This window comes from Myotis daubentonii, chromosome 13, assembly GCF_963259705.1.
Source record: "Myotis daubentonii chromosome 13, mMyoDau2.1, whole genome shotgun sequence".
NCBI classification, from domain to species: Eukaryota; Metazoa; Chordata; class Mammalia; order Chiroptera; family Vespertilionidae; genus Myotis; species Myotis daubentonii.
Window position 1 is genome coordinate 40,715,957 of NC_081852.1, and position 20,484 is coordinate 40,736,440.

Consider the following 20,484-nt stretch of genomic DNA (forward strand, 5'->3'; position numbering starts at 1 on the left):
TTTTCATCAGAAATGTGAACGCTTTGGAAGCAGGGACCAAACTTTATCTTCTTGCATTACGTATAATAAAATTCCTTAAAATTCTCTATATGGTTTCTCATCCATTCTATTTAGTAACATAGGAGTTTGTTGCTTTTTGAGTAATAACGGTTAACATCAATTGAGCATTTACAAAATGCCAAGCACTTTACATAGATTTTTCTCATTTAAAGCTCATAACCACCCTATGAGGTTGATATTATTTGCATCATTTTACAGATCAGAAAACTGAAGATCAGAGAGGTTAGATAACTTATTCAGGACTACTAGATAATTAGAGGCAGGAGCTAAACTCAGTCCTAAACTAGAATTTAACCAGTGTGCCTCATGGCTTTCCTAGGATGTTTTGCTACTGTAGCCTTTTATCCATTGTTTTAAATCTCTGGTGTGTTTGGTCTGAAAGGTAGGCCCAGCCAAACACTTTCTGTGCCTCTCTGTTTGAGCAATAAAGTTCTCAAAACGGCTAACCACGACCCAGACTGGGCAATAGATGGATCTCAAGCCCGAGGGCAGCAATCTGTGACCAAGGCCTGATAGGTTCCTCCAGGCGTCGTAATCTCAGGTTTCAACCTGGGCGTGCCTGTCAGTTCTCCCACCTATTCACTCCCCATGGCGCCACCCCTGCCTCTGGTCGGGATAAAGGCTCAGCCGAGGGGGAGACCGGAGAGCTGTGCTCCCTGGGGGAATCCAAGGACCCACAATGAGTTAGTTCCGGTCCACAGTCCCTGGGTTCATCTCACTGAGCAGAGGAATTTGCTTCATCCCCAAAGTGGATAAACACAAATCAGCTCCTTACAAAGAAACACCGAGTCCGAGGTCTGAGCCCTCAGAAAGACCCAGAGAAAACTGGAGAACTAGGCGGCGGAGCCGGGAGGAGGCGTTCCCATGCTCGACCCCGCCCCTAGCCCCGCCCCTCCTTCCGCATTCGGGTTCCAAGCCCCGCCCCTGGTAAGCTGCAGCCAATAGGGGAGCCGCGACCCCACAGCCCCGCCTTCCTGCGGGCCGCGTCCCCGCCGGCAGTGACGTGCCCCGCCCCTCAGCCGCGGGATTCAAACTCCCGGAAGCGGCGTTGGCACCAGAGGTGTGACCCGGTGGACGCGAGCTCCGCTTTTCGCCTCGGGAGCGGGCAGGCTGCTGGGAGGCGACCGCGGAGGTTGGCGAGGGGCGGCCACGGCCCCCAGCCCCGGGGCAGGGCCGGACCGCGAGGAAGACGGGGTCAGAGAGCGCTCACCTCCGCTCGGACTCCATCTCTGCCCGCCCCGCCCGATTTAAGCGCCCCTTTCCGGGCGTCTGCTTCGTGCCTGGCACCGGCTGGGCGCCTCGCGACCGTTGTGGTTTGGCTCCCTCCTTTCAGCTTTCCGGTGGGTATTACCAGCCCCTTACAGGCCGGCGCAGAGGCCAAGTGTCTTGGCCGAGGCCTTTGCTTAGTTTTAGCATTTTGCCGATTAATAATCGCTTTTGTCTAGACTACAGCATCTTCATTTCAGAGAGAAAAAGCGCGCCTCTTTTTTGCAGTCTGCCCGTGCCTGTGTGCCTCCCCCTGTGACACCTTATGTGAGGGTTTCCCAAGATTTGCCTCCACTTGCAGGTGCGGAGCCTGGAATCGAGGCCTGTGCCCTGGGCCGGGCTGAAAGGTTTCTGGGGTCACCTGTCCAGCTTGTCTCCAGTCGCTCCAGGCACCTGCTCTTAGGCACTGAGGGTGACCAACGTGATTCAAGGTTCGGTCCCCAGTGGTTTGGCCTTATCGCTTCTTTTCAATAGAAAGGTTCTTGTACTTAGCAAGTAGGTTATTTTACCTTTTCAAACCTGAGATTTGACGTTTAAAACTCAGACTTATAAAATATAATTGTGTTTTTATTTTTACAATTTCAGAGATGTCTTGTAGAAGCCCCAAAGATTTAATTAGAAGTAAATGGCGGTCAAAGTCTAGTAACTCCAAATCAGAAACTACATTAGAAAATGTTAGGGGGAAAACTGCAGCCTTACAAACGTCAGTGGATGAGATCACAGGCGGAAGAGCAAAGCTGACTGATAAAGAAAGACACAGACTTTTGGAGGTAAATGGCCTTAAAAACCCTTTTAATTGTAGTAAGCTTTATGGGAGGAAATGAGACACTATTTTCCCAATAATGATATAATCTAGCTTTTCTGTTAGTTTACTAAATGTAAAAAATCATGTTTAACTTGAAAGTGATAAATAGAGTTCGGATATTAGTATGAGCATTCAGAAACCTTTTGTGTATATTGGCTGCTTTTCAGTCATCTTTTTTTTCAGGTTCTTTTGAGATCATAGCATTACATACATTGGCATTTTGCATTCTTTTAAACTATATTTCAGGTTCCCTAATTTTCAGTTTGTTGTGGCATAGTCAGTAAAGCAGTTGGGAATTTATTAAAAATGGAAAGATTTTAAAATGTAATCATTAATTTGATTTTAATTTATTTTGTAATAGTACTTGTATTGTTAAAGTTAGAAAATAACTGGTTGGGTTTATTTAAATTCTATTTTATAGGCACATCATAAAACCAATTGGTTTATTATTTTTAACAACACATACTGAGATAAATACTTATCAAGCATTGAGAAGTGGTCTGTCAGATGATTATTTTCCAATCTGGTGAAGGAATCTGACAGCTTCCCTGAGATCTCTTTGTCATTCCACTTTTTTAAAAAATATATATATATATTTTATTGATTTTTTTACAGAGAGGAAGAGAGAGGGATTGAGAGTTAGAAACATCAATGATGAGAGAGAATCATCGATCAGCTGCCTCTTGCACATCTCCTACTGGGGATATGCCCGCAACCAAGGTACATGCCCTTGGCCGGAATCGAACCTGGGACCTTTCAGTCCACAGGCTGACGCTCTATCCACTGAGCCAAACCGGTTAGGGCGTCATTCCACTTTTGACAAGCACTGGTGTCAAATCTCTGTTCCTTTATAATCAATTGAAACTAAACTTCCTGTAACTTCTACCCATTTGTTCTAATTGTGCCCATTAAAGCTACACAGAACAAGTCTGCTTTTAATCCAATTGACAGCTTTTCAGATATTTAAGAAAACCTTGCTTCCTCTTACTTTTCTGTAGACTAGCCCCATATTCTGCATCTTTTCTGGCTTCTTATCACCCTGTCACTTTCCTGAACAGTTGGTGGCATGTTCATTTTCCTTCTGAATCATGTACCCAGTACTGTACACAGTGGCAAACACAGGTGGAAATGGTACTATTATTGCCACTGATCTGGATGCTGTACCCATGGAAACCTAAAATTGTATTGGCTTTTTTGTAACTAGCATACTACTACTGCCTTATCATAAGCTTGTAGCTAACCAAAACCCTTCATCATTTTCACACAACCATTCAACTCAATTTTCCCCATTTTACATTTCCCCCTCTTCCCCCCCCCCCTTCACCCCATGAAGTTTTTAGTTTTATGATGTTTTTAACGTTGTTAGCATGTAAAGTCATTCGTTTAACTTCTTCAATTATCTCTATTGGTGCTTTCTCCCTTATGCCAGAGCAGTATAACATCTATGCCTTCTTTATCTTTTTTTTTTTTATTAATTAAATCTTTATTGTTCAGATTATTACATTTGTTCCTCTTTTTCCCCCCCCATAACTCCCCTCCACTCTCACTCCCCACCCACTGTCCTCATCCATAGGTGCACGATTTTTGTCCAGTCTCTTTCCGCATCCCCCTTACCCCTTTCCCCCGAAAGAATAGTCAGTCCATTCCCTTTCTATGTCCCTGATTCTATTATAATCACCAGTTCATTCTGTTCATCAGATTATTCACCTGATTTTCAGATTCACTTGTTGATAGATTTGTATTTGTTGTTCATAATTTGTATCTTTACCTTTTTCTTCTTCTTCCTCTTCTTAAAGGGTACCTTTCAGCATTTCATATAATACTGGTTTGGTGGTGATGAACTCCTTGAGCTTTTCCTTATCTGTGAAGCTCTTTATCTGACCTTCAATTCTGAATGATAGCTTTGCTGGATAAAATAATCTTGGTTGTAGATTTTTGGCATTCATCACCTTGAATATTTCTTGCCACTCCCTTCTGGCCTGCAAAGTTTCTGTTGAGAAGTCAGCTGACAGTCGTATGGGTACTCCCTTGTAGGTAACTGAGTTTCTTTCTCTTGCTGCTTTTAAGATTCTCTCTTTGTCTTTTGCTCTTGGCATTTTAATTATGATGTGTCTTGGTGTGGTCTTTTTTGGATTCCTTTTGTTTGGGGTTCTCTGTGCTTCCTGGACTTGTAAGTCTATTTCTTTCACCAGGTAGGGGAAGTTTTCTGTCATTATTTCTTCAAATAGGTTTTCAATATCTTGCTCTCTCTCTTCTTCTGGCACCCCTATAATTCAGATGTTGGTGCGCTTGAAGCTGTCCCAGAGGCTCCTTACACTATCTTCGTATTTTTGGATTCTTTTTTCATTTTACTTTTCCGGTTGGGTGTTTTTTGCTTCTTCGTATTTCAAATCATTGACTTGCTTCTTGCGATCCTCTAGTCTGTTGTTGGGAGTCTGTATAATATTCTTTATTTCAGTCAGTGTATACTTAATTTCTAGTTGGTCCTTTATCACAACCTCGAGGGTCTCATTAGATTTCTTGTAGGTCTCATTAAGTTTATCAGCAGTTTCTAGAAAATTCTTGAAAAACCTTAAAAGTGTGGTTTTGAACTCTATATCCAGTACTTTGCTTTCCTCCATTTCTGTCATTTGTGTCCTTTTTCTTTGTCTCCGCATTTTTTATGCTTCCCTGTGTTGATACATTGGTTTTCTGTGCTAAGTGTCCTCTAGGGCCCAGTGGTTCAGCCTCCCCAATTACCTGAGGTGGACACTCTTGGTGCACCCCCTTGTGGTCTTTGTGCACAGTCTTGTTGTAGTTAAGCCTTGATTGTTGTAGGTAACACTGGGAGGGGTTGACCTCCAGGCCAATTGGCTGTGAGAATCAGCTGTGTCTGCAGTGGGAGAACTTCTGTGCTGGAGACACCCCTCTGGGGCAAGACTTGTTTCAATGGGGCTTTGGTGCTCACTGAGTCTGCCCCCTGAGTGTGTCCTTTATGGTTCCACGGAGCTGCAAACTTGATGGTCCCACTCTGACCTCTGGGTACACTCTATGCCTTCTTATCTTTTAAGTCCTTGAAAATGTTGTACATTCCTTTGATGATCACTTTATAGATTGGATACTAAATCATTTATTAACAAAAAGCAAGCCAATGAATGCATTTTTATCCAGGTGTAAACATTCTGTAATTTTTAGGTTCTGTTGCTTCAAGTCACGTTCATCAATCAGCATGGGTGACTAACCTTTAGCCTTGGATTGTTAGGACTCATATGATGGAGGGATGATGACCAGATACTCATGTGAAAGCCAGCTTTTCTTTAGCTTTCTGTCACCACTCTTGAAAAAGTTGGTTTCTCCTTTCTGTGTCCGTGCCTCGTCCACTTTATATGTATCTTAACTACAGCACTTAACCACATTGCATTAATGTATTGATTTACCTCTCTGAGCATAAGACCTTGGCCCTGGTATCTAGTATAATGCTGACTTGATATGTAATAAATACTTCATAAATGTTTGTTGTAGTATATCATTCACTTTCAAGTTTGACCTGGCTTTGCTCTAAGATTCTTCTTAGTTTATATGTAGACAATTCAAGTTCTTGAAGCTGAGAGGGAGAAGAATGCTTATCACCTCACAGAGAAGGACAAAGAAATAGAGCGACTCAGAGACCAGCTGAAAGCCACATATAGTACTACTGCTCTGCTTGAGCAGCTAGAAGAGAAAACAAAGGAAGGCGAAAGGAAGGAGCAGCTGTTGAGATCCCTGTCTGAAGAGATAGATGTATTGAAAAAACAGTTGTCTATTGCACCTGCAGCCACTGAACTTGAAACCAAACCATTTCATGTATCACAGGTACTAATAATTTCTTTAAACAGATTTTCTTTCTGACACAATTGGTAATTCTTTATAAAGAATTAGTTCATGAAAACATGCTTGTCAAATGATGAAACAGTACAGTATAGGTTACTTTTTTTTTGTAGCCTGGAACCCTCTCTATAAATAGTTATAGTTTTTTTTATGGCTTCCTCCATGCCCCACACCATTGTTTTGCCCAAGGGAATATTCAGAATACAGAATCCACTGTGTAAGACAGCGAAGAACACTTTATTGAGCTCTTTTTCCTGTAGTATGTTTCATCACGATAGGCTTTATTTTTGTTATTTTTCATATTTGAGATATAAAGTTACATTATCAAGTATGCTTTTCTTAACTATGCTTGCTTTTCCTTCCCTGGTGTTGTTTTAGAATTTGGTTTAGCAATTACACAGAAAGAGCAAGGATTATAGGTAGGCAGATCTAAGTTCAGATCTTGGTTCTGCCACTGGCTAGCTATGACTGTGAACAAATTCCTCAACCTCTCTAGTCTTAGAAACAATGCTAGAATTCGAACCTCTCTCCCAAACCTCAATTTTCATATTAGTAAAATCAGGAAAGAATACTGGAGACTAAGTGTAGTAATTACGTAAGTTGCATAGTGCCTGGCATATAGTAAGTGCTCAAGAAATGGTTTCTTACTGATCAGGGCTTTGATTCTTTTGGAAATTTGAACATCTGAATAATACTAATACAGCTATTAATACCACCTGTAGAAGAAAATCTGTAGCTTTCAGATATAATGTTTCCATGTTGTTAAGGTCTCTGTACTTGTCCACCCTTTAGAGTAGAGCCATCAGACCTATTCATTTATGTGTACTCTCATAATAGATGGGCAATTGAGTGTTTGTTTAGATGAGTTCGAAGAGGTTAAGTTTTTCAGGAGAATTTCCACAGAGCTGAAACTCATGAAGCATTACAGTCAGATCCAAAGTGGGTGGTAAAACCTTTCCTTACAGTTAAGAATTCCTTTCTTACCCTAGCTGGTTTGGCTCAGTGGATGGAGCATCGGCCTGTGGACTGAAGGGTCCCAGGTTTGATGCTGGTCAAGGGCACATGCCTGGGTTGCAGGCTCGCTCCCGAGTAGGGGGCATGCAGGAGGTGGCCAATCAATGATTCTCTCATCATTGATGCTTCTATCTCTCTCTCCCTCTCCCTTCCTCTCTGAAATAAAAATATATTTTTAAAAAAAGAATTAGTTTCTCCACTTTTGAAGATGGAAATGCAAATTTTGGTAGAAATGATCATTTAAAAAATGTATTCTTATCATTATGTGGGCTATCCACTATTAATTTCTGTATTATTCAGCATGTCTAATTGCTATAACAAACCACCTCCAAATAGTAGTTTTCTACAACAAATGTTTATTTTTCCCTCATGTCACAGTCTAGTGCAGGCTGGAATGGAGAAGTTTTACTCCACAGTGTCATTCAGAGATCCAGGTTCCTTCTCCTTCCCCACCCTTCCTGTCCCGTATGGTGGAGTCTTCCATCCAATCCCTTTTATAAAGTTATGAACTAGAGAGAATCTGTGGAGAATTGGGGAAGGGTTTGGGGCCAGGCCTGGTATCGGCATATATCACTGCTGCCTACGTTCCATTGGAGAGATTCAGTCTCGTGGCCGCACTAACCACAGGGAAGGCTGGGAAACTCATCTACAGTGTGCCCAGGGCCGAGGGAAAGGGGTCTGGTGACATATCCCTGTCATAGTTTCCACCTAAAGAACCAAATTGAGAGTGAGAAAGGGCTGCATATTATATTAGGGTCAGTGTCTAGAGCACCTTTGGAGAAAAAAATTTTTTGAAGCTTCCTTGCCAGCATTTACACAAGTGAAGACTGGAATACAGCTTTTTATGTTGGCTAGTCTGGGGACGTAACAACCTCTTTCCCCTCTTTTTTTCCTTTATGAGAAAATGAAGAAAAAAAAGACAAGTTATGTTTTGAGTTCCATATAATCTATGTGAATTAATAACAATTGTTTCTAATATAAACGTAATTGTAGAAATCAACTTTTTTGTTTGACAATTTACTATTTTCCAGATTTCATTTAAATAGCCCAGTTTTATTTTGTCTCCTTTTGGTGAAAACCACTGGGCTACTCATATGCACTAAGGCCTATTCCGGTGATCCTGGGGTCCAGAGGTCCTCAGAAGTCAATTAGATATGAAATCTCAAGGTTTCCAATGCGCTTAGGATATTGGCAGAAGGTCTGAAGTACCCTTCCCCCTGCATGAGGTTCACGAGCATGTATAAGGTCTGGATTTTGGGATGCCCCTGTGAAGTATAATAAGGAAGCTTCTATTATATTACTACATTTATGATGTTAACTAATACTGGTTTATTTACAGACTGAGACTAAAATCCACTGCTGTACCTCACCAATGAATAATATTCATGAAATGGAAATACAGCTGAAAGATGTAAGTTCCTTTTCCTTTTGTTAAGTTGTGGCTAAAAGGGACTAACTCATTTATTCTTAAATTTCATGGAATTTGACAGCATTGATGCCATGAAAAGTCTGTTGAGGCGGAGAACTGAGTGGTTCTCCATCTCTCCAGGTTACTACCTTTAAGTCTCTTTTCAGGTATTCAACAGGCCCAGCTCCTCTAATCATGGTCTTGTTAGGCTAGACCAGCCGTGGGCAAACTACGGCCCGGATCCGGCCCGCTTGAAATGAATAAAACTAAAAAAAAAAAAGACCGTACCCTTTTATGTAATGATGTTTACTTTGAATTTATATTAGTTCACACAAACACTCCATCCATGCTTTTGTTCCGGCCCTCCAGTCCAGTTTAAGAACCCATTGTGGCCCTCGAGTCAAAAAGTTTGCCCACCCCTGGGCTAGACAGTCCTAGAAATTACCCATCACTACCAAGTACCTCAGCAGCAAATACCCCTTCTCTACCTAAATCTAATTTGCCCAGCTATTTTGTTATTATAATGTAATTTAAAGTTTTCTTCTCTCTTTTTTTTTATCCATGCAAGATGTACTCTGGTTTGAAATTCTTCCATTAGAACCAGGATTTGCTTTCATAGTTTGAAAAGGAAAATACATTCTTTGTATACTCATTACTTCTTTTCTTTAGAATTTGATACAAGGTTATTTTCAATATATGGTGAAGTCATATTATTTTAAGCTTATGTCTTAAATGGATTGGTAGGTTTCATTGGAAATTAAACAAATTGAGGACTACTACTATTCACAGTGTATTTTTTTTTCAAGGTTTAAGATTAGATATACAAAGTATGAAATTCTTGATTTAGTTATTAGGCCACTAGGTAGGCATTTTGATTCTAGAAATATTACTGGTATGTCTACCCTGAGATAAGTATGCTTTTAAGATTCCTGCTTTATTTCATCTAGCAAGTATACCTTGTAGTCTGTTTAATTTTCAAAAGAATAATTTAAACCTGTTGAGCGTCTGTATAGTGGGGTACTGTAGTACCCTTATCAAGGTAATTTACATAGAGGTAACTAAAATAAAGAAGAAACATAGTGTTTAACTATCAAAATAAGGTTTTTTTTGGTCTCATATTATCCCCAGCATCTAGAACAGTTGAAAGAATGACTGAATGGAATCTTGTGTGCATTTTACTAGTGTCTCCTTTAGCAAAATACTTGAAAATATATGCTATTTTCTTAAACTCATAAAAAATATATGCTATTTTTTTAGGCTTCTCAGCACTATCTGCTTTAAATATGAACAAAAGTTATTATTATTTTTAATATTTATTGTTGAAAGTATTATATATGCGCCTGTTTTCCCCCATTGACCTGTCCCAGCGCGCCCCCACCCCAGGCCTTCACCACCCTATTGTCTGTGTCCATGGGTTACGCATATATGCATACAAGTTTATTGGTTGATCTCTTTCCTCCCGTCCACCCTCCCCTGCCAAAAGTTATTTTTAGATGATTCTTTTTATGAAATGAACTCTAAAATGTTACATGCTTATATTCAATCTTTTTGTTTTGTTCTATCTCCCCAGATTATTTAAGGATTACATTGTACTTCTATGCTCTGTTTACTTAGAAAGGCTTTTAGACAAATGGAGTAAAATTTAACCCACCTCACCTTCAGACGGTGATCTAGACTGAGCAATGCTTCTCAGACTCCAATGTGCATAGGAATCTGGGGGACTGTCATGAAATGCAGATTCTCATTATCTTGGTCTGGGGTAGAGCCTGAGATTCTGTATTTCCAACTAGCTCCAGTTGCTGCTCCTGCTGGTGGTTTGAGGGCCATCCTTTGAGAACTATTAATTTACCTTTGATAAGCAAGAGGAGTTTGGCGCTGGTTGTCACTTTGGAATCTGCAGATCTTACAGAGCAGGAGGAAAATTGTAGTTGGAGGATTTAGGGAGAAGGAGCAGGAGCAGGAATAGAGAAATCTCACTCCTCATAGTCAACACACACTCAACATTATTCAGCTTTTGAGAGAGCTCAGCAGTTCTAGTCCTGTACCCCTCCTCAAAGCTCCTGCAAAACTTCTGTGGAAGTTTGCCTACCTACTTTAAGATGAGCGTTTGTTATGCTAAAAGAAGCCCTAAAAAACTATGTTTACCTTTCTTAAGGTCTAATTGTATCAATCCTCAGCTACCACATAGGTCTAGCCAACATTTTGAAATAATTCCATGAAGTTCATGATGTGAACACTGTCTGATGATGTCAGCAACTTTCACACTAAATCAAACCAAAGAGCTAAAAGGCAGTTTCCATAGGCAGTTCTTTTTTTTTTTTTTAATTTTGTTTTGCTCTTTTTTTTTTTTTTAAATCTCATTTTAAAATATAGACTTTAGAGAAGATAAATAATTATTTTTAATTTTTTATTGGGAAAAATTCAAATTCACAGCAAAGTGACAAGTAATGAAATGGTACATAAAACACCCATTAACCCTTTACCAATTCTATCATTGTTAATACCTTATCCCATTTTGCACTCTCTTTCAGTCCCCCCAGTAAATATATCCAGACTTTTTTGGATCTGCAGCTTAACTGCCTGTATCTTTAAAGAATAGAAATTCTTACCTGAAAGATGCCCTGATATATAATCAAAAACTTCCAGTGTGTGTCTCAGGACTTAACCCATCTCACCCCTCTAGAGTGAGATGCCAGCTTGTGGAGGAAGGGAGCCCCTCCTTTTACAGTTCACCTGTGACAAATGTAGCATGACTCAAAAAATCTGAGCACTTTGGAAAACATATTCTAGTGTGTGTTTTACTTCAGTGAGGTTATACAATGCGACTTTTTTTTCAAGAACTCTGTGCCATCTCCTCTGGCAGCCCTGAAGGATAGGAAGTTATTCATCCTGGCTGCTACTTCAACCACTGATAACAACAAATTACAACAGGTCTGGGATGAACTGTGACACAAGGGGCACAGATTAAGAACTTGTGAGATTATAGAAATAGTTATGACAGCTTTATTACAAAGGGTTTGTGGATATAAGAAACATCCGAACTTGTAGAGAATTTTTGTATGAATTTATCTGAGCCAAACCGTCATGCCAGGAAGCCAGATCTCAAATTTTCAGTTAGCCAGAGACAGTTTTGCAGTTATTTTTATACATTTGGAACTAAGGAGGGAATTACTCTGTGAGTCATAAGAATTTTTATGTGCTGGAAAAGACTACATCACTTGGGTTCCCTTTCCATTTTAAGATTTTGCTTTTTAATTTTATTATTATTATGCTTATCACTGACTTTTGTATCTTTTCACATTGAGGCTCTAGAGAAAAATCAGCAATGGCTTGTGTATGATCAGCAGCGAGAGGTCTATGTAAAAGGACTTTTAGCAAAGATCTATGAGTTGGAACAGAAATCGGAAACAGCTGCTCATTCACTCCCACAGCAGATAAAAAGGACTGAATCAGAAGGTACTGGTATAATATGTTCTTTTGGAATAGGCCTGCCAGCATTTTCCCAAAGGAGAGCTTCCTCAAATTTAGATTTTTATGGATACGTGTTAGAAAGTAAAATAAAGAGCAAGTCTTATTAAAATGGTGTTCTGAAGAAATACCATTTTGGCCATTCTGTCTTATTTTCCATTGCTTTCTGATAAAAGGGCATAAGACACAGGGCAAAGGGGAAACCTGGCAGCTCCAAGGCACACTGTATTTTCTCCACTGTGCATGTCCGCCGCTCCTTTAAAGCCCTTCTCCAACCTCATTCCTCCCAGAGCTGGCCTTGTCACCAATTACCATATCAATCCCAGGAGAAAGAATACATTTTGCAGGTGATACTCCAATCATTTGAATCTCACCATAGAATTGAGATGAAGTTTCTTATGAATGATGCTTTTTGCCATGTGCTTTACAATTTCCCTAACATTGCTTTCAATTGAGTTTCACAAGAACCCTAAGAGGTGGGGCAGAAAGGTCATTACTCATTTTACAGGTGACAAGCTTAGGGACAGAAGAGAAACCCCATGCAAAGCACAGGCAAGGGTCATAATCTTGGAGCTCCATATTTGAAATTTTTTAAAATGAAGCTAATGCTAACAAGAGAATATAAAAGGAATGTCTTGAGATAATTTGAAGCTGTTTATCCCTAAGGGGACAAAATTACTACACATGAAAGTAGGATTTTAGTTATTGGCTAAGTCTAATTTTTTTCTTTGGTAATATAGGTAGGGGTGTGTGTGTGTGTGTGTGTGTGTGTGTGTGTGTGTGTTATCAAAGTAATAATGGTTTGCTAAAATAATGTAATAGTACAGGAGGATACTGCTCCACCTTTCCCATCTCATCCTGTCTCTGTTTCCCCCTACCAGGGCAGCTACTGTTAACATTTCTGATTTTTAATTTGGGTGATTATCTCACCTATAAATAATTAGCTTATATCTCTATTTGTTGATTTATCTTCTTTAGACATTAGTGACTTTCCCTCTCCATAGAATAGTTATATTACTATTTTTTAGTTCTTCTAGTTATTAGTGTTGTCATTTCAAATAACATACCTGAACTTCTATTTTTGTCCTATCAAATATCAGCCCTATCACTTGACTCCTCATCTTGTAAGGTAAGGAAATAATGTGATCTTGTTTATAGAAACGGGTTTATCTTTATATTTTCAGGAATATTACATATTTTATAAAGTGAGTTATGCCCTGCTGTGTTTGTCATAGGTTATCTTCAAGAAGAAAAGCAAAAGCATGACTACCATCTCTTGGCAAAAGCAAAAAAAGATCTTGAGGCTGAACGACAAACCATAACTCAGTTGAATTTAGAACTTCATGAATTTCAAAGAAAATATGAAGAAACCCAAAAAGAAGTTCATGACTTAAATAAACTGTTGTGTTCACAAAGAAAGGCAGATGTACAACATCTGGAAGATGATAGGCATAAAACAGAAAAAATACAAAGGCTCGAGGAAGAGAATGATATTATGAGGAGAAAACTTGAAGAAGAGAAGAAGCGATCTGAAGAGCTCTTATCTCAGGTGAGCCTAACCAATAACGTTGTCCATGATTCATAATTCAAGTTTCTCGTACTTACTAAGTGCAGGGACTATTTTAGCCACTAAGGAACCAGGAAGGAACAAAAGTTCCTGTTCCCTTTGTGGGTATTCATATTTAGAATTGAAATAGACCATAAACAAATTAAAGAAAACAGGGAAATATGCCAAAGAGAAATTGGGGGCCAGTGGAGGCCTCACAGAGGAGATAGTATTTGGACAAAGACCTGATGTCAAGAAGGGACCAGCATGGTGAGTGGCTATGGGAATTCTCTGCAGCCAGAGGAACTCGTACACTTCAAAGGCTCTGAGAAAGGAGGAGGCGAGTATGGTGAGAAGCCAAAAGATGTCAAGAGGGGAATCAGGCTGATCCCTAGGCCTTGACCATGATACCGTGCTCAGGTTAATTCACATGGCACGTTCTGTTCTCATTCTCTAGCTTTATGCCAGGATGTTGAAGGCGCTTAGTTTGGATTATTAGAATTGAATGCTACTTTGACAGAAACTCATTAAGCTAAATTTTGCTTAGCAAAGCACAGAATAATGGAAAGAACAGTATTTGGAGTTTATACCTGGTCTCTAAGATGTGTGTGGCCTTAGGCAAATCATCTAGCATCTCTGACTTCAGGTTAACCACATGTCAGATTAATACTTCTTATATCATAGGGCTTTTGTGAGGGTCAATTGAGAGAATGTAAAAGAGTTTTGCTAGTGATTTCTACTATTAGAATAGTAACTTCAAATATCCCCCAAAAGCTGACAGGGAGTGGATCATTTGTAACATTTGCCATCTTAGTCTTCACCATGCTTACTTCTGCCTACCAAGGGTGTTATTCGTGAAAGATTATACATAATTGATGGAGAATTTTGCTCCAACTATGTGGCCAAGGAGGTGAGGCACTGACAGCTATTATCCTACTCAGAAATATTAGTAGATAGGATGTCAGAACTTCCTGGAAAGTGGGTGTGGCCACTGCAGAGTTCTGTGCCTCAGGGAGCTCTTAGCCTGGGTCGCACTGCTCAGCTGCTGGCATGAATAGCCATCAAACAGCCAGCTGGAGTGACTCACTCAGCTGAGCAGGTGGTGTTCTGGTTAGAGCTGTGAGACTAGTGAGCTGCTCATGCATCCAGGTCAAGCGACAAAAAGGTTGGCTGTGGCAACACTGTCTGTCTTTACACCCTACAGATCCAGTTTCTTTACACGTCTCTGTTAAAGCACCAAGAGGAACAAACGAGGGTAGCTCTGTTGGAACAACAGGTACTCACTGGGGTTGTTTCTAAATTCATTTTAACCCATTAGAAAATGGAAGTTTTCTCATCTTTACACTATTTTGTGAAGGACCATTTGAAAGCCTGTTGTCAGGCTCTGAAGTGAGGTTGGCAATTTTCTTGACAGGTAGATGTTCACCTTGGCAAATTTTATTCTTCTCCAAATGGCTTCTGTAGTTCCTACTGTGGCCTAATGGAATCTCCCGAATGGGGCTACCTTATGACTTCAAGCAGAACTCAAAGAGACACCGTTTATTCTCAGAATGTAGACCAAAGGTTTTTAATGCATTCCAAACCTGGAGCAGCCATCTCTCCCTTCTCCCCCTTCCACATAAAAAAAGTGGTGGGGGGAGATACCTATGCCTCAGGCATTGGCTCTGCTCCTTAGATCAACCAAGTCCTCCGCCATAAACTTCTTTTTAAAAAAAATTAATTTCGTTTTATTATTGAATTTATTGGAATGACATCGGTTAATCATACCATACAGATTTCAAGGATACAACTCAATGAAACATCATTTGCACACTGCATCATGCGCTCACCACCCAAAGTCAAGTCTTTTACCATCTCCATTTATCCCCCCCAACACCCTCCTCCACCTCCTCCCACCTGTTTCCTTCTGGCTATCACCACACAGTTGTCTGTGTCTATGTGTCATATATATTTTTTTCCTCCTTAATCCCTTCACCTTTTTTCATCCAGCCTCCCAACCCCCCTCCCCTCTAAGAGCTGTCAGTCTGTTCTATGTATCCATGCTTCTGTTTCTATTTTGTTTATTAAATCATTTTGTTGATTAGATTCCACAACTCACTGTGCTCAGTTGAATTCCTGCTCTGATAGTATAACAAATGTTTGCTTCTTATGCTAATTAAAAAGTGCAGGTATCCAGTCAAGAATTATACAGTTTATACCAGCTGTAACTATCTTGTTTTGGGCATTTCTCCAGATTCAGGCATGTACTTTAGACTTCGAAAATGAAAAACTTGACCGTCAAAATGTGCAGCATCAATTGCATGTAATTCTTAAAGAGCTTCGAAAAGCAAGAAGTCAAATAATACAACTGGAATCCTTGGTGAGTCTGGAATGGTTCAACTTAAAATGTATTTTCTTCTTTTACTTTCTGCCGTCTTTCCATTTACTAGTATATACCAACCAGTTCCCAAACTAGGAGGCTACTGCTTAAAGAACAGCTGTTTCTCAAATCAACAGGCAGAGCCCCTGCCTCATTTAAAGCAAGTGACCTTGGAGCATCAGTGCAGAGCACTAGAAAGAGGGACACCATGTGCCTCTTGGTAATCATTACATTACTGGGGCCTAGGACCACTCCCCACTCACCCTGCTGTCACTCTGGAGGCACTAAAAATACCCGGCCTGGGAGAAGGAAAAGACCAAAGGAGGGGATTTTGTTTTTCTATTTAAAAAGAAAGAAAAGAGAAGGGAAGGGGAGGGAAGGGAAAAAAAAAGGAAGAAAGAAATGCTGTTTTCAGGGATAATGGACTATTACTTTTAAAATACTGTTTTAAGTATATTGAATTAAGCACATTTTGTGGGTTACCCTGACCACCTAATCTTCCTTTACTTTTTTATTGACTTTATTGGGGTAACACTGGTTAGTAAAATGATTTAGGTTTCAGGTGTACAATTCTGTATTGCATCATCTGTATATTGTATTGTGTCTTCACCACTCCAAGTAAATCTCCTTCAATCACTGTTTATGCCCCTTACCCTCTTCAACCTCCCTCCGCCTCCTTTTCCCTCTGGTAATCACCATACTGTTTTGGGAACACACAATCATTTAAAAGAAAAACCTTTTAAATAACATTGGTTCTAAGAGGAAATTGTTTTTTACTTACCTATTTTCATTTTACTAATAGGCTTTTAGACCAGACCTGTTGGTGTCTGTGTTTATGTGTGTGTCCCATAGCACATATTTTACATATCATCCTAGTACTGCTGAGCATTTCAGGTGGAGAAATGTTACAAATAGAATTCCTCACTTTTCAAGAGAGAAAAAAGAAAATGTTTTTTAAAAAAATATTTGTAACTTCTTTACGAATAAAAGAAAATATATTTTTGGCTCTATCCTTTAGTATGTTACTTATTTTGACCATTTATAATATTTGAAATTTATCCTTCATTTCTGTTAATGACTTTCTTAAAATATAGGAAACCAGAGAGTATACAAAAGAATCCATTATTTTCCTGTACTTTCTTTGTATTCCTACTGTCTGTCATGATAAACTGCTGTAAAATTCTCATTTTTAAGCTTTACTGACTATCCTAAGTTCCTCAGAAAACATGGAAAAGGAAAGTCTCAAAGGTATTATACAGTTAGTCATTTCTGTGTATAACTTGTTTGATCTGCATTCTGTGCTGCTCCTAATTCCATGTACTTCTTTATTGCTGAAGCGCTCCTCTTACATAAGACTAGCAAATTTTGTCAGCCTTACACACAGGCCTACCTTTACATTCGGCTCTAAGTATTTTTTAAAAAACTGTCCATATAAACACCTAACCCCAGTACTTCCTGGGTAATTTACAACCACCCGGGTAATCTGGGTAATTTATGTTAGCACCACAATACTGATGAGCAGAGATTCCAAAGAAAATCTGTCTGCGGGGCTGAAGCAGTTGGATCTGTGGAGCGGCTACAACTTACGTACAAATGGTGTTCATTTGACATTTATTTTTCAGAGGCAGCTTCCTGAACTTGCCTTCACAGAGCCATTAGTCACTTTCCAAGGAGAGACCGAAAACAGAGTAAAAGTTGCCTCACCAAAAAGTCCCACAGCTGCACTGAACGAGAGCCTGGTGGAATGTCCCAAGTGCAATATCCAGTATCCAGTCACCGAACATCGAGATCTGCTCGTCCATGTTGAATACTGTTCACAGTAGCAAGAGTTCTTTATTTTTTATCAAGAGATTCAATACTGTATCTTATGTTAGCGAAGGAACATTTTGAATTCTTTATTTCATCTGCCTGTCTACCCTCGAGACTCTGGCATAAAGTGGTTTACTGTATTTTTTGGGCTGCTTTGCATTTTCCTTGGCACTGATACCTACCTGAGATGGCTCATATTAGGCCTTAGTGTATGCCGAGATGGCTAACATTTTGCACTGTTAAAATACTTGATGAAGAAAAGATAGTTCAGGTAATTATTTGTGAATTAAATCTATACACAGGCAAGCAAATATTTTGTGTTTGTGGCTTTTTAAAAATCAAAGGTAATTAACCAAGTATCTTACTGTCTTATTTAGCACTTTTATCTAAGCACTTGATATGTGTAAATATACCTACAATTGAGTCCATTGTTAAAAGATGGTGATACGTTCTCTTTTTTTCCCTTGCTATTATAGAATGGTTATTAGACAAGTTGGGAATGTTCTTGGTTTTTATTGCTGTTTACTGTTGAAACTGTAAACCTACCTATGTTCTAAGCACAAAGCAGATTCTGCTTAAGGAATACTTCTAAGTAGCCACACACACAATATTTTCTGTCATATTAACTAGGTCTAACTTTATGGGTTTTTTGTTTGTTTTTTAATTATGTTTTATTGATTTTTAGAGAGAGAGGAGAAGGGAGAGAGAGAAACATTGATGGGAGAGAAACATCAATCAACTGCCTCCTGCATGGCCCCCACCAGCGATCGAGCCCGCAACCTGGGCATGCGCCCTGACTGGGAATCGAACTGGTGACCTCTTGGTGCATGGGTCAATGCTCAACCACTGAGCCATAGTGGCAGGGCAGCTATAACTAAGTTGAATTTCATTAGCACATGTTGGTCAGCTAAAATTGTTAAAACGAATTTTAACAAAACCATCTAGCCCTCACATTTTAATTTGCAGGTATTTTATTTACTTATTTTTGGCACTCTTAAAGCTGGCAATGTATTTGCTTATCTGAATATATATTTTTATACTTGTTTGTGTAAACCAAAAAATTTTTTATTTGGGTTTTCCAATATGCTTAACACTGGGCCACTGTTAGTAATATAAATGAGAAAAAAATAAAATTATTTAATAAGTTTTTATATGTCTAGCATGTATGTATATAAATATTCTAAGATTTCTACCCTGAGAGGAGTACCAGAGAGATTACAGATTAACATACAGTGTAAAGTAAGGTGAGGATACAATGGAACCAAAACCTACATTAAGCTCAGAAAAGTTAAGCAAAATCCCCACAATCATTTTAAAAAAAAATAAAAAAGACATTCTTGGATCTCAAACTCCAAGTCAACTTCAACATCTATCTTCTTTCCATCATGCCAGAAGCCTTTATGAATTCTCCAAACGCAGTATATACTCAAGCAATACCATAACTGGAGTCTGAGTTAGAAAAATGACAGAACACACTACCTGGTCTCCATCCCTCTTATCTGAATAGTTCTGCCTTTTCAAATCCCTCCACCTGGTTCCATGGACCCCTGCTATGGGGGTCCTCTGACATCTTAAATTTCAGCTCCAAACATTTATTAAATGCCAACTATGTATAGGAGGCTCTGGGCTAGGTATTAGTGACACAGTGATAATAAAATACGATCTACTAGAAGAGACCAAAATCTAAAGAGATAGTAAACTACACTACAGAAAGTGCTATAATGAATTTATATGTAGGATAGAGCAGTTTATTTAAACCTTGCCTCATTCTAATATTGATTGAAAGTCTGACTCTTCAAAGATACAACTCTTATACTAAGATAAAATAAAAAAAGAAGTACGAAAAAATAAGAGGAAAACAAGACTAAGAAGTAAAATGAGGCCACTCATAAGAATAGCTCCAAGGCAGGCCATGGAGTGCTTCTGACGGGTGAGCCCTGACCTTGGTGCTGAGCTTTGTAGCTATTAGCACAGAGAAACAATCCTGTACACCATTCACAAGACTTAAAAATACAGCTGGTCTTCGAGAGAAATGCCCCTACTATGATCCTGGTACTGAGACGCTAGCGGGCCTTCATAAAGAAACCATGTAACGTGAAGGTCGAGCCTCAACAACAATCTGATGAACAGCAGAGTTCCACTCTGGTTTCTCAATGTTCTTACGCGTAGGTGAAAACATCGTGTATGGAATCATGTCCATAATCCTCAAGTGCAGGCAATTCCATACTCTCCCAATAGGAAGCTCTCTGCTGCTGCCCCAGGGCAACTGTTAGGGATAGGCGCCAACTCAAAAGCCTGACAGCCAGCCAGCCAGCCAGCTGGACTGTGGAGACTGGAAAATGCATGCCTTCACCGAAAGAGGGCGCAGCTGCTCAGCTCCAGCTGATATTCCATGCCGATGAGTCCAATGTGACTAAACTTTCAGATTTTCCAAGAGAAATCTAGAAGGTTTAAATGTGAAATCTCCAAACTTCTCTAAATGTTGGGAAGAATTACTACTATGTGAGCCGAACAAACATTTCCAGTTTGTAACCTCTGTTTAAAGCATCTGATTGGGGCAAAAAGAGTGGCTAGTTCCGCAGAGATAGGCAGGAAGCTGAGGCAGGCTCCGTCCTACCTGCTCTCTTAGGTCTAAGTTCTTCTCAAATCCAGCTCAATCAAACACACCTGTCTGAGGGACACAGAGTGACTATGACCCTTTCTAACTGTCCTTTCCACCTGCCACCTACTAGTAGTTTTCTTGAATTCACTCCCCAACCGAACTGGCTGGCTGCTAGCGTGTCCTTGCTACTCTACTCTCCGAACCCAATAGCTGAGCGAGTGTCCAAGTTGGACTGGAACTGGGAGGTCATCCACTCTAGCATTTTTGGTTCAGGAAGTCCACCTCACCTCTAGAGTGCGTT

The 20,484-nt window shown here is 39.7% G+C and overlaps 1 protein-coding gene across 3 annotated transcripts; it reads left to right on the forward strand.

The window, feature by feature from the left end:
* Positions 1–1,088: 1,088 nt before the first annotated feature.
* On the forward strand, positions 1,089–18,730 carry CEP55 (centrosomal protein 55). 3 transcript variants are annotated; one of them, XM_059662869.1, is made up of 10 exons: positions 1,089–1,400; positions 1,628–1,757; positions 1,912–2,096; positions 5,696–5,962; positions 8,331–8,402; positions 11,705–11,855; positions 13,103–13,416; positions 14,618–14,689; positions 15,647–15,772; positions 17,395–18,730. In XM_059662869.1, exons 3-10 carry the CDS (start codon positions 1,914–1,916, stop codon positions 17,593–17,595), a joined length of 1,386 nt encoding a protein of 461 aa, XP_059518852.1. In that variant the 5' UTR covers positions 1,089–1,400; positions 1,628–1,757; positions 1,912–1,913; the 3' UTR covers positions 17,596–18,730. The 3 variants fall into 3 exon arrangements, with proteins under 3 accessions (XP_059518852.1, XP_059518851.1, XP_059518853.1); XM_059662868.1 differs by lacking the exon at positions 1,628–1,757; XM_059662870.1 differs by lacking the exons at positions 1,089–1,400; positions 1,628–1,757 and adding an exon at positions 1,799–1,821.
* Positions 18,731–20,484: the final 1,754 nt, after the last annotated feature.